Source organism: Anguilla rostrata, chromosome 7 (genome assembly GCF_018555375.3).
Source record: "Anguilla rostrata isolate EN2019 chromosome 7, ASM1855537v3, whole genome shotgun sequence".
NCBI lineage: Eukaryota > Metazoa > Chordata > Actinopteri > Anguilliformes > Anguillidae > Anguilla > Anguilla rostrata.
In genome coordinates this window covers 2,600,954-2,614,046 of record NC_057939.1, presented here as the reverse complement: position 1 = coordinate 2,614,046, position 13,093 = coordinate 2,600,954, and the positions used below count along the sequence as shown (strand labels likewise).

The following is a 13,093-nucleotide window of genomic DNA, read 5'->3' as shown; positions in this document are numbered from 1 at the left end:
TTGCAGAGGCACGTACAGTAGTACGATTTATCCATTCATCCATCCATATTTACCCTCACTTTCGTTCTGGAATACCACATCATATCACACGTTCGCAGGTCTGGCTGGTTCTCAGAATTTCCACTGAAGTAGAACTTCAGTACAGCTTGGTCTGCATTCTAGTTCCATGCCCCGTACACACGGAACATACTATAAATATGGACTCATCGCTGTCAATAAAACAATTCCCCATACTTGCGAAATCGTTGCGATATGATATTTTAACTAGGGGTTCACCGATCGATCAGCTGTGGATAGGAAACTGGCCGATTTTCGTTCCATAACACACCATCGCTGACCTGCAGATTTACTTTTATTTTGGGCCGATCTGCATTTCGGCCGTAGGGAAAAATGTTGGAGTTCAGCTAGTCACGCTAGCGAGGGTCTGTCTGTCGATGTATGGACACTGCAGCGAGGATCTGTCGATGTACAGACACTGCAGTGTTTTTTTAAGTGATCCGGCCTACTGGATGAACCCACAGCAGGAGATCATCCACTTTAGTGCACATAATGCCACTCAGGCTGACTTTAACATCGGCTGCTTAGAATGCATCAGGGCTCAACTCATCCTCTTCTCTTTGAAAAATGTATGCAAATATGTATTCATACATTTTTAACGGACTCCCATCTCAAAGAGTTTCTGCGGCTCTGTTGATGCTCATCCTGTTAACTATTGATGCTGATGTTGGCTTTTACCCCCAACCACCTTGCCTAAATGAATATTTAACAGCATGTTCATGACTGTAACGCTGTCTTCACTGGTGCCGTCTCTTGCTCTTGACAGACCGGCCGCGATAGTCACAAACCTGCCAGCACCTGTTCTTGGCTTCCCGTCCTCCTTGGTAAAATAAAGGAACACACAGCGTTTGCTCTTTTGAATCTCCGCTCTACTTACATGAGTTTGCTTCGCTGCGAGTTTGCTTCGTTGCAAATTCGCTTCATTGCGAGGTTGCTTCCTTGTGAGTATTGTGATCCATTGCGTTTCAGAAGAGGCACTGAGAGAGTTTCAAAGTCAGGACAGAATGGGGGACCTGCAAGTGGCCCAGACCCGTCAGGGGTCCCCCCCCCACTCTGTTGTGGTGAGGTAACCATGACGATGGCGTCGGGGGGTACAGGGCGAAAGCAGGACAGGGTCTTGTGGAGGACCAGATGGCGCGTAGCGGCTGGGTATTTGGCGGCAGGGCTCATATTTCGCTGCTCTGTGAGACCGATGGCCTCGGTTCCTCAGGAGCCTGTATCTCAGGCCTGTGTGTGTCAGACGGGATTTAGAGGCTGCATGTGTTCCGCTTCCACTGGCATTGTTCAGATAAGCACATCTTTTTCTCCATTTTTTTTTTTTTTTTTGTTGAATTGAACATAGTTGTCTGTAGTCACTTGGTTACTGGGATTTAAGTTTCTGGCCTATGCTTACTTTGTGAACTAGACGTGTACATGGCCATGGATAACTGATACTTTATGATAATTCTACCTTACTGGGCCTGTGTTCTGTAGTTGTTCAAACAACCTTCGGTATGCTCTTATTGTATGTTCTGTAGTTGTTCAAACGACCTTCGGTATGCTCTTATTGTATGTTCTGTAGTTGTTCAAACGACCTTCGGTATGCTCTTATTGTATGTTCTGTAGTTGTTCAAACAACCTTCGGTATGCTCTTATTGTGTGTCTCTTTCGATAAAAGCGAATTAAATTGTTATGTAATGGAGGGAGCTCTGTGGAATGGAGGGCACAGAGGAGTTGTGGGTCAAGGTCAGATTCAAGATAAACATTATTGTCCCCGAAGGTAAATTTGTCTTGCATTCATTGCAACTGTGAAGAGTGACGAGCAGACAGGCTAATCTGTACCTCCATACTTGACCTCCGTACTGAACGTACACCTGGAGTAGGAGTAAGGTAACGAACAGTGAGTAGGTAGCGTAGGTAACGCGTCTGGGGAAGGTTTAATGGGAGCGTTGGAGGAAGGTGTGTGAAGGTCAGCTGCAGTGTTTTGGCTCATGGGTGTAGTTTTATTCAGTAATTCATTGACACTGGGTCAGGAGCTATACTTGATTCAAAATTTAGGAGAAAAAAAACCGCCACCATTACCAAGCCAATTGCAACACTTAAAGAGTTTTTCTATGTGCCATTAAATCAGGTCAGGCAGCGTTAGCTGAAATAAGGAGTTTAATGAAAGGAGATTACTGGGTATTTCCTGCATTGTGGAGTCAGGAGGAATCTTGACGATTCCCTGAACTTGAGTCTCATTTCCCCAAGAAAGCAGTATTTCTTCTGTGTGAGGTTATTTCCCCCAAGAGCATATTTCAGGACGATGGTGTTTGGGCTGTCTGTTTACATGCCCCTTTTAAGAAGCTGTGTTTGCTCCCTGCTTATTTGTTAGCTCCTCCCTTTCACACAAAAAATAAAAATAAAATAAAAGAACAACAGTGTTGCTACAGAATTGACCAAGGTCATTTATTAAATGTATTATTATTACAGTTATTAAAATGATTGGTATACTCCAGCCTATTTACCAGCAACAGTTGAATTGACATTCATTTCTTGTCTAAATTATAATGCTGGAAACAGCTTTGTTTGTTCCTTGGGTAGGTAGCCTGTGCCTTTCCTCATTTTGAATGCATTAACCGGAATTGTAAAGGAAGTGAACATAACAAGGCGCTCACTTCATAAAACCGTCAATTTCGCCAATGGACACAAGCTACGGTGTCCAGATTGGACAAATTAACACAACGTCCTGTTTGCACCATTTGCTGGGGACACGATGCAGGCTGGCATACCTGCTTCATGTCAAACACTGTGGCGTTCGGTTGGATTTCAGGTGGCCCTGATCCTGGTACTGGTCTAGCACTGCAATGTCAGAGCAATGTCACTCCATCCCGCCTTAATAAGAGCAGAGTCTCTCCCATTCTCTCCCAGTAGAGATAGCATGGACATCTGCCTCAAGGTTACAGGGAGATGAGATGATGTACAATGGACCCTTGGGTGGTGGTGGCAGAAAGTGATGTAGGACTGGGCGAGTGAAGGTTCAGACAGAGCGCATGCAAATGTCAGGGTTTTGAAGGACGTGAAGGAAGAGGTTACGTCTTGAGCAGTGAATTACCCAGCGGGTAAGGCTCATCTATGACCTTTCTGGGATGGATCAGGTCATCTGCTCCCAGCAGTGTCAGCCAGTAGAAAAAACACACACAATGGTTTCCACTTCCTGTATATAGGGTCCCCAGACGTACATTTTGTCTGGTTTTCAAACAGAATTGCACAGCTCTGGTTTGTGGTCCGATGGCTGGACAATGTATGTCCGGTCCGAAAAATTCATGGAAAATATTTACCGGTGTTTTGCACTGAGTGTGCATGTCAGTGACCCTCCCCCCCCCCCCAGTTTGACAGAACAGCTCCTTTTCATACGTCATCGCCAATGTCAGAGTTGGGTTTCACACTAACTGGTTACTGTTAGGGGTGAGGCATTTTACAGTTTTTTCTCCACGATGACAGGCTGATTTTTCCTTGCGATTACCAGAGTACTCTTTTTTTTTTTTTGGGTGCCTGAAGCCCATTTTGCAGAAACAGAACTGTTTACATCCGGAAAATATTCTCCGGCTTCGCTTCACACAGAACACCAAGGCAGGAATTAGCGAGTAAGCGCCCAGCAGCTATCCATCTCCTTTCCAATTATTATCAGGCTTCAGTAGACCGGGCTACATCGCAGACATCACGGCTTAAGATGGCAAAACATTTAGCCGCAAACTAATAGCTGTCTGCATTGTGCTCAAAAGGGACAGAGGATTATAGCAATAAAATTTGAGGCATTGTGGGGTGGGAGGGTGTGTGTGTGTGTGTGTGGGGGGGGGGGTATTGGGGAGTAAATGCAACACATAGGCTATGCACAATATGACCTGCTTCTGTGGCAATTTTTGAAAGACCAAAAAATAATGATGAATTCTGATTACTTTTTGAGCATGACAATAACATTCATTCACCTCGGTACTTTGTTGTGCAGTTATAATGGCAAAAGATATTTCCCTGTGATGAGTAATTTAAATAAAAGCTTTGTGAAATTGAACAGTTATTGCCAGTATTTAGGGTGATAATTCACTGTTTCTTCATCTTATCTCCTGCTGTATAGCCATCTGCTAAAGTCATCTGCTAACGTAACAAATTAAAAAACGTTTGCCCACAGCATTGGTCTATAAATTAATTTTACAAAAAGGTACCTTTTTTTTGTCAAAGGTACATTTTCCCCAGAGTTTTTCGAACACCTGGTAGAGCATGAATATTGACAGCTGGCAAAGGCCTTCCCTTCTCCTCCTGGCAGCGTGCTAACGTGCTAATCCGCTTGAGCCTCTTGGAGCCCGCGTGGCCCTTCCTCTAGGTTTGCTCAGCTGCTAGTTTGAGTCTCAGAGCGACCACCTGCAGGGGCTGACCTTCTGTGCCGCGGTATCTGCGTTCCCACAAAATATGTTTCCCGGTTTAAAATGCTGCAGTTGGGGGCTAGCGCATGCGTGGGACAGACTCTAGTCAAACGCCCACTTGAGTCTCTGGAGTGTCGTCTCGCTATATTGGTTGAAAAGTTTAAAGCTACAAGGGTTTTGTGGTTTTCCATGATTTGCATGATTCTGAAACCATATATTTCTCCCTTCAGGAGTATTTTTCCCCAATAACATACCGAAAAAAGAAAGAAAAAAAAGAAGTAAATCGCAAATGGATATGAAGTTGTTTGGAAGAGGTGTGCTTGAAAATGAAAACATGCCTTTGTGTCTTACTTAGCACACAAACGAGTTTAAGTAACAGTTAACAGAACACGTGCGCAAAATACCACCAACCCAGGGTAATGAACGCAGGATTGAGTGTACACAAAAGTGTCGTGATGTCATTGTTCTTAGCTGTTTGGCCAAGCGTGGCTCTTTGATTTCTAATTGTTCAGCCAGCGGTGGCTGGATCTGTGCCTGGAGTAGATCAATCCTGCGGAATTCCCCGAGCACGCTGGGAAAAAACCTCTCACAGGAAACGTCGCACGGGGTCGGAAACGGCTGCTCGTTACTTTCCTGTCAGCATTTTGCAACGTGATATTGACTTTAAGGTAGATCTTCAGTTCTCTTGGGTATTATCTTAGAAATAGAGGTTAAGGAAGCCCTGTTTAACTCCACATTTGGTATTATGCAACGTAGGGGTGTATTTGAACCAAATTCCCAGAAGTGCACACACATCATGCGTTGTATGTGGATTTTGTTTCTTCCCGAAGTTTCTCCTCTTTTTTAAAAATATGTAAGTTCAGGAAATCCATTGTCACTACAGTAAGGAACTAGTGACTTGCACAACGTAGTTAGCATTCAACGGAAGTGAATCACTTTCCAATGATTGGAGTAGCTGGCATAATGACTTGAAAAAATCATTGTCTCGCACACAATAACACAGATGTTTTAATGCAATTCTTCTCACAACCCATGTAAAAAAAAAAAGAAGTAGCATACTAACCATACTTCATACAAACTTCAGTTATACTTCAAGTATTCTTAAGTATAAAATAGTGTACTTCAGCATACTGTTTTTTCACATGGGAATGACATGCACATTAACAGCGACCTATAGTAAGCCCAGAGTTGGTGATGTTTTAGTTATTGAGAATTCAAGAAGCATTACCATTTTTTTAGTTAGCAGTTGTCAACTACAGTGTTATGACTCTGTGGGAGTATTACTCTGCTAATTCTTATTATACTGTGGGTTGTGCTGTGTTCAATAAAAATAATGTTATTATGAGGTCCTCTTATGGCTTGTTTTATCATTAGTTGTTAACGTTTAAGCTAATGTGTGGCTGAAAATGAGAGCCTGTTTAAGGCACAGCCATTTCTCAGTTCTTGTGTGAATACGGCACTGTGCTTCAGTGGTACTGTAAGGGACATATTAATATCACTGTAGCAATTAAAAACGAGATTTAAAAGATGGATAGAAAGAAACAGAGAACAGTAACCGTAATCCAAAGTTACCCGGCCGAACTCCCCTGCCTGTCCTCTACTCCTCTCTCTCCATCGCTTGTCTCTCTACCAGAGGACACAGGGACAGCTCTTATCGAATAAGATTTTGTCTCGAGGACTTTTTCCTCATTCTGTAGACCAGCCTGCTGCTGTGGCCATTCGAACACCGCTGATCCTGGCTGTGAACGGAAACCTGTAGACGCAGCTTCATCTTCAGAATAATGACGCCAGGAGAGGAAGTGGGCTGGCTCTCACTTCCTGTTGTTCTTCTGAAGCTTCCTCTTCTTAGCATTTATGGCTCACGGTCACTCAGCCTACCACTCAGGCTGGGAATTTTAGCTTTAATGATTTTTGAACAAAATGTCCAGTGAGAGGATTTAGAATGTGCATCTCTCCATCTTAAATTGCCGGCAGCATTAGTGTTCCATTTTTCCCCCAACAAAAAAAGAATGTCCTTTCAGAATGAACTCTCTCCGATCAACTGGCTTCGATTGGACCCTTCAGAAACCCCGCCCACTGACCCCTGTCCGCCTCCTCACCGATTGGCTCTGCTCCAGATATTGACTGAAGCTACTGTGCTGCCCTGGTGGCACGGTTTCTGAGGATAATGGATTCTAGCGCACTGTGACTCGATGGGGATGACAGAATTAATCTGACGCCTGCGAGAGGGGAGGTGTTCTCAAACAGCCAGGGACGTTCAGAAGCTCCTGCGGAATCAAAGCGCAGTCTGTTATTCTGCCACTTCACTGATTTCCAATAGCCTAATTTAACCCGGACACACCCCTCAATACCCCGTCCCTCAACAGTACCCAGTAGGGAAGTTAGAAAAGGACCTGCTTGAGTAAAAGTGACTCTGATCCCTGTCAGATGTCACCCAGTTTTGGGTTTGTTTCACCTTTACTTGTGTGCACTTTTACACGAGCACATGTAGTGGATAAGTTTTTTGCATCGGAATATCGTTGTTTTGTATTATCTCCTCCTTAATGCCAGTGTTCTGTTCATGTTCCCCTCCTTTTTAGGCAGTGCCATGCGCCCCCCTGGTGACCCGCTCCTGCCCACATAGAGGTCGCGCCGCCCGCTGAGACTGCAGCCGCGCGCCGCCGAGGATGCTGGGAATGTGCCGCGGCCGCAGGAAGTTCCTATTGGCCACCTTCGCCGTGCTCTTCGTCCCAGCTCTCACATGGCTCTACCTCTCAGCCGCCAGTTTCCACGGTAACGGACTTTTACTTCCCGTACCTGGAGCTTCCACCTGTGACACATACACATTGGGAGAGTGCTGACTTATATTAATCTGTCTGTAGATCATTTTGAGATGTAAATTTATATCTAGCCTGGTACCATATCAAAGCATAATTTTGTTCTATGTGAACAACAAATATGTTTTTTTTTTTTAAATAACATATTGATTAGTCATCCTAGATGTTTAAACTTGTTGCACTGACAAAGGAGGACAGAGATAATTACTGTATTTAGAATTCAAACTGGACAAAAATGTGATATTAATCCATAATTCTTTGCATTATCGGGTTCTATAACTGCTTATCAAGTGTGTAGCTGACAGAGTGTGGGAATTTTAGTTTATTAACTTTCAGAACTTGCAATAGCATTATGCAATGGAACTGTGAACAGGAGCGCTCTTTGTACACTTAACTAAACAGCTGATCACTTGCATAGGATTGCGCGGGAATAATAATGAGGCAGGGCATTTAAACTCCTGCAGTTTTCAGTCAAAAGAGTAAAACCTTTTAGCAGCTCAATCAAGTCGGCTTTTTACTGGCTCAACTCTTGGATTGATCAATATACAATTATCTGTGCCAAGATATATGATGAAGATGCACGGCATTCATTCACCATTGATTTAGCATCATTTTTATATACGGAGTCTTCATCGGCACATTGACAGTGCCATTAAAATAAATTAAGTAAAGTTAGTCACATTGAGTGGTAAAAATTTTACATTTGAATGTTTCCACATTGTCTCCCTTCTGGTACTGGTTTCAGTGAAGTAAGAAGTTAACTTAATAAATTTAGAGTTTCTGTTGCCCGTCTGAATATGATTTCAGCCCACTCAGCAAATCTTTGGAGTTCTCTGGACCGAAGATTGAAATATTCCATGGCTGGTGTGAAGTTTTCAGATTTACGGCGGTGAATTTGGCCTGGGGGGGGTTCAGGGTCGCCATAGAAACGGTACCATAACATGCATCCTTCAGCCCCTGGTCAAAGGGAGGCCATTTTGGATGAACACTTTGTGTTCTTTTGAGGAAAAACTGGAAAAAATTTCTCAGCAAGGTTTGACACCATTTCAATACCACATTTGGTAGAGGGGGAAATGGTGGAATCAGCTGTGCATTTTTTGGCCTTGGTGTTGTGAGATGGGAAATGTAGTTTTGTGTAATCTAGGGATAGTCTAGGGACCGAGACGTATGCAAAGAGTAACCAGAAGCCTAGGCCTTACGTGCTCTGTGATTAGAATCAGCAGATTCTTGTCAGGTTCCCTTGAAGTATTCCTTGAAATACTTCACTCTCCGATGCACGTTTTAAAGATTTTTCTCCCCCGAACACTAATTTGCAATTTTTTATGTGATACTTCCCTCATTAATTTTTCACTATCGAAGTTCACGTGAGCAAGGAATGTCTGATTTTGACCGATAAAGATGATCAAAGTCCAGGAAATCGAAAGCCTGCTTCCCAGCATGCATAAATAAAGAAATAAATAAACAAATAAATAAATGAGCCGAAATACTGGCTCTTAAAATGTCAAAATATGCATTTCACTTATTAGGTCTCGGAAGCACAGCAAAACCGGTAATTACCCTTTCACAGCACGACGCAGCGATTTCCACGGGCTGAAGAGCGCGATGAGAAGTGCTCGCGGGAGGAGACGGCTGTGCGGTTAATGTGAACCTCAGGATGGAGTAGAACTCGTGGGAATTTTATCATTTCCGGTCAGCAGTTGCCCACTTCCATGCCACGAAGAGTCACACAAGTGGAAGGGCAAACCCTGAACAAGATGGTTTGGCTTGTTGAACTTGAGACGGATTAAAGATGAGCTTAATACGATCAGCAAATTGCCGTTTTATTGTTGTGTTAAATGCATTATTCTCCACTGAGGGCTAGAGCCTTTTACTGTATTGTCTACTGTCTGTATAGGTCCATTCACTGCGGTAAATGGTAAATGGAAATTCCATTTATTACAGAATTATTTGCTGTTCAGTAAGAGGTGTTTCCCTCTTTCTTCTGAAGAGAAAAGGTGTTTCAATAAACAAATAACGATGCAAGATTGAGGCAGTTCCTTTTGTTATAAAAATGTTTACGAACGCGCGCACACACGCACACACACACACACACACCGAATACAAGCTGATGCAAATGACCTTTTTTAAACTTGATTCGCTCCGTGGCGTAACGTGTGTGAGTTTGTCGTCCACAGCGACCCTTTCTGCCCAGTGATTCACTGCTCTTCCGTAGTTTCATTTTGGAAAAAGCCTTTCAGTGAAGAATCGGTTACCAGCCACAAAGGGCAGCGCCGTGGAGCTAAATCACCATCGGAAGTCCACGTAAATCCCAGTTTGTCATCGCAGGGTGCAGTTTGTGTCCTTTAAGTACACGCCTCCACAGTGTCTCCTTACCCGCTTAGTCTCTTCACCCACTTAGCCTAAATTGGCCTTAGGTATGAGTGTGTGAGTGAATGGTGAGTGAGTGGCGTGTGTGTGCCCTGTGATAGATTGGCGGCCTGTCCAGGGTGTAATCCTGCCTCTGCACACTGAGATAGGCTCCAGCATCCCCTCTACGACCCTGCCCAGGATAAGCAGGTATAAATAATGGATGGATGGATGGATAATAGTTCATAAACTTTTAATAAATCTTAACTAATAGTTAATAAACCTTAACTAACACTAGTTCATTGAAATTGGTAACCAGGGCTGGAAGCATATACCCGTCCCTGTGGTAACGGAGTGTGTCAGTGGTGGCGCATCAGTAAACAGTGTGTCAGTGGTGGCGCATCAGTAAACAGTGTGTCAGTTGTGGCGCATCAGTAAACAGTGTGTCAGTGGTGGCGCATCAGTAACTCAGCTGTTATGTGCTGTTACCAGGCCTCCCCATTCACTTTCATTCAGCACACCATAGTTTCCATTAAGCACTCAACACAAAAAAGAAGGTACGAAAAATCCCTCAAACTACAGGGATGCTCGCCCATGGCGACAGCAGGCCATAATTAATTCTCAGCATGATCCAGTGCTCCCAAGGTCAGTTTCAACACGGCGGCGGGCTACGGCGGGCAGTTGTATCGGTTAACTGAGACTGAGAGAAGGGGTAGTCTAGGAACATAGGAAAAAGAGAAAGAAAAACAACAAATAAAAGCAACCCGAGGAAAGAAGATAGGAAGGATAAAATGGAAAGTAGATTCCGGTAGAACAAGACGATTATCTTGAAAGCAGGGACGGAAATGAAATGAAGTTATTCTCCTGAAGCCTGTCCATGAAAACAGGTGATAACATTCTAATTTAATGATCATTTTATCTTTGACAGTTTTGAGTGGTTGTTTAAACTTTGATCGTTTTTTTTTATCCGTTGGGAAGGCCTTGAAAGAGCTCCAGAGACGGGACAACAGGAGAAACAAATGAGGGTGAAATGCGGCAGGTACTTCTCGATTTGACTTTTAGTAAGACATAAAGCGAAGAAAGGTTTTTACATTTTCAAATGGGAGCAATTTCACAAAGTGGATCGCAGGAGCTATTTCAGGCCACATTGTATCAGCAGGATACGGGAGTGCAGGTGTAAATTACAGGCATATTTCACTCGGATACGTAGCGATGCATGTTTTCACACAAATTACCTTCTTATGAGAACTTTGTCCGGTGGTGCCGATGTGCCTGGGTGTTAATGGAATTGCTAATTTTGTCAAGTGCAAATCGAGTATCTCCTGCCTCTTGTGGTCCCCAGTGATGGTGTTTACGTCAGCCTGGGTTTAGTGGTGCAGTAGGGAGTGTGTCAAAAATATTTTGCTCGGTGCAAACGATGCGCACTTGTGAACAGTGAACGCATGTTTTGTGGACACTGAGGGAAAGGTGCAGTCTTTACACCCTTAAATTTCTGTAAGATTTGCATTTGCTAAATACAGTAAACGTGTAGCCTGTAAGCTTGAAGACAGAAATGCAGAGAGAATGAAGATCGTTTGGAACTTTGGAAGTTCCTACTGGTGATGTCAAAATGCAACAGTTTACATCATTTGAATTTTTAAATTGAAACTGCTGCTTACATCAATGTAACCTTCATTGTAATATGTATCAATGTAACCTTCACTAATAAAAGCGTGGTACTTGCATCTCTGGATAACATTAATTATTTTTTCAACATTAGCTTTCCGAACATGCCTCCCTTCTTCAATGACTTGCTATGTTTGGTTTCATTTGTGACACACACACACACACACACACACACACACAGAGGTACAGAGTGTATATGAGGTGCAGAGTGTGTAGGAGAAGAGGGGCTGCACTCCATCGTAAGTGTATGTCACTTACGTTGCCTGGTAAACTCAAAAAGTAATACAGTAAACAAACATGTGTTGGTAATTCAAATTAGAATTCAATAATGTGCCCAAAATAAAGCGCTGTTTCACGTGCAAATGTGCCGATAACGCTATCGTAGTTTTCTCCTTCAAAGAGGCTCGCATCTTTCTTCGTTTTAAATGAGTCTCGCGCACGTTCGGCGCGTGAGTCTGGGCGATAACGTTATCAGCACGTTGGCACGGTTCCGTCGTAGCGCTGGATCTGGCTCGCGGTAATAACGCACCTAAATTAGCGTGTGCGGAACACATCCTTTAGCCTTCCTGGGCAACGGCTGGGGATGTTCTGCATCTCTTGTTGTTTCTCTCAGATTACGCCGTGCTGTTGATTAAATATTTCTGCTGGAAAACTGGGTGGGGGTGGGATTGGCAATTATCAGGTCTTTTCCCCACAGAACAGCCCATGGTTATATTTCCTCCTGATAGCAGCTTGGTGAAAGGCACAATATCACAGATAAGTGTTGGACAGAATAAAATAGGTTCAAACATGATTGTGGGCACTGAAAAATCGTACATTGGGATGGTGTAGGGGCATGATTGGCCTTGTGGTTTTTTTATTTCCTTTTTTTGGGAAGGGGAGGGGGGGTGGGATTCAAATTAGGTGCATATCACAGAGGACTTCAGAAAAATCAACACACATGAGGAAGGTGTAATTGTGTAAAGCTGAAACATCTGCCTCAGAATTTCAGAGGTAATATCACACAGTCACAGAGCATCAGTTACAGTTACAAAGATTAATGGGTTTTCAGAATCTCAAAGCACGAGGAAAAAAAATTAATTGTATTTATATTAAAGAGGATTGCCAGCAGGTATTTCTCATGCATTGCTTATTTCTCGCTTTTGCCACCTGCATATTTGACAGAACATTCCTGCAGTAAAATCACATAATTTGACTGTTTAAGAAAAATAACCTAGTTATTAGTTATTAAAAAAACGATTTGTTTGCCTATCCAAAACAAAAAAACTTAAATCTAAGGTGAGCAATGGTAGCAAAACTATTTCGAGACGGGATTTGTTTTGCTTTCCTGAGCTTCTCCAGGTCCTGAGCAGCTTTTCCTCGCCTTTAGGAGACACATTTATAACGCGAGTTGGTTCCTCAGGCCCCGTGTCTATGATTTTAATTGGAAAATGAGAAAATCTGAATTTTTGGTCAAATGATATCTGTATATCTTGATATGTTGTCAAATAGATTTTTTTTTTGCATTTAATGCTTTAAGGAGTGTTGAATTACAAGCACTTGAATCTAATGTTTGAGAGTTTTCCAGAAGATTAATAAAAACATATTTCCTTTTAAAGAAATTGGCTTGATGAAGATCAAAAGTGCAAACACAGTCTAGCCTGCTAGTCTTTAAGCCAAAACGGCCTTGCATTTATACCCCACTGTTTATTCCTGGCCCTTCAAATGATAGGCTGCCGCTTGTAGACATGAAAGTAGTTTGTAAAAATGTCACACAGATGTCAGAGTATGATTTGATAGCCGATAAATCATCAATAGGCCTTCTTTTGAGGCGCACATTTATTCTGTGTA

At 43.0% G+C, this 13,093-nt stretch overlaps 1 protein-coding gene across 2 annotated transcripts in view; it reads left to right on the top strand.

Moving 5' to 3' along the window:
- The window catches only part of LOC135258768 (xylosyl- and glucuronyltransferase LARGE1-like), an 82,100-nt gene that overhangs the window by 13,638 nt on the left and 55,369 nt on the right, over positions 1-13,093 (top strand). For both annotated transcript variants that reach the window (XM_064342328.1, XM_064342327.1), the window contains exon 2: positions 7,016-7,208. In XM_064342328.1, the coding sequence (XP_064198398.1) occupies positions 7,103-7,208 (106 nt within the window). In that variant the 5' untranslated portion in view covers positions 7,016-7,102. The remainder of the gene's footprint in view (positions 1-7,015; positions 7,209-13,093) is intronic.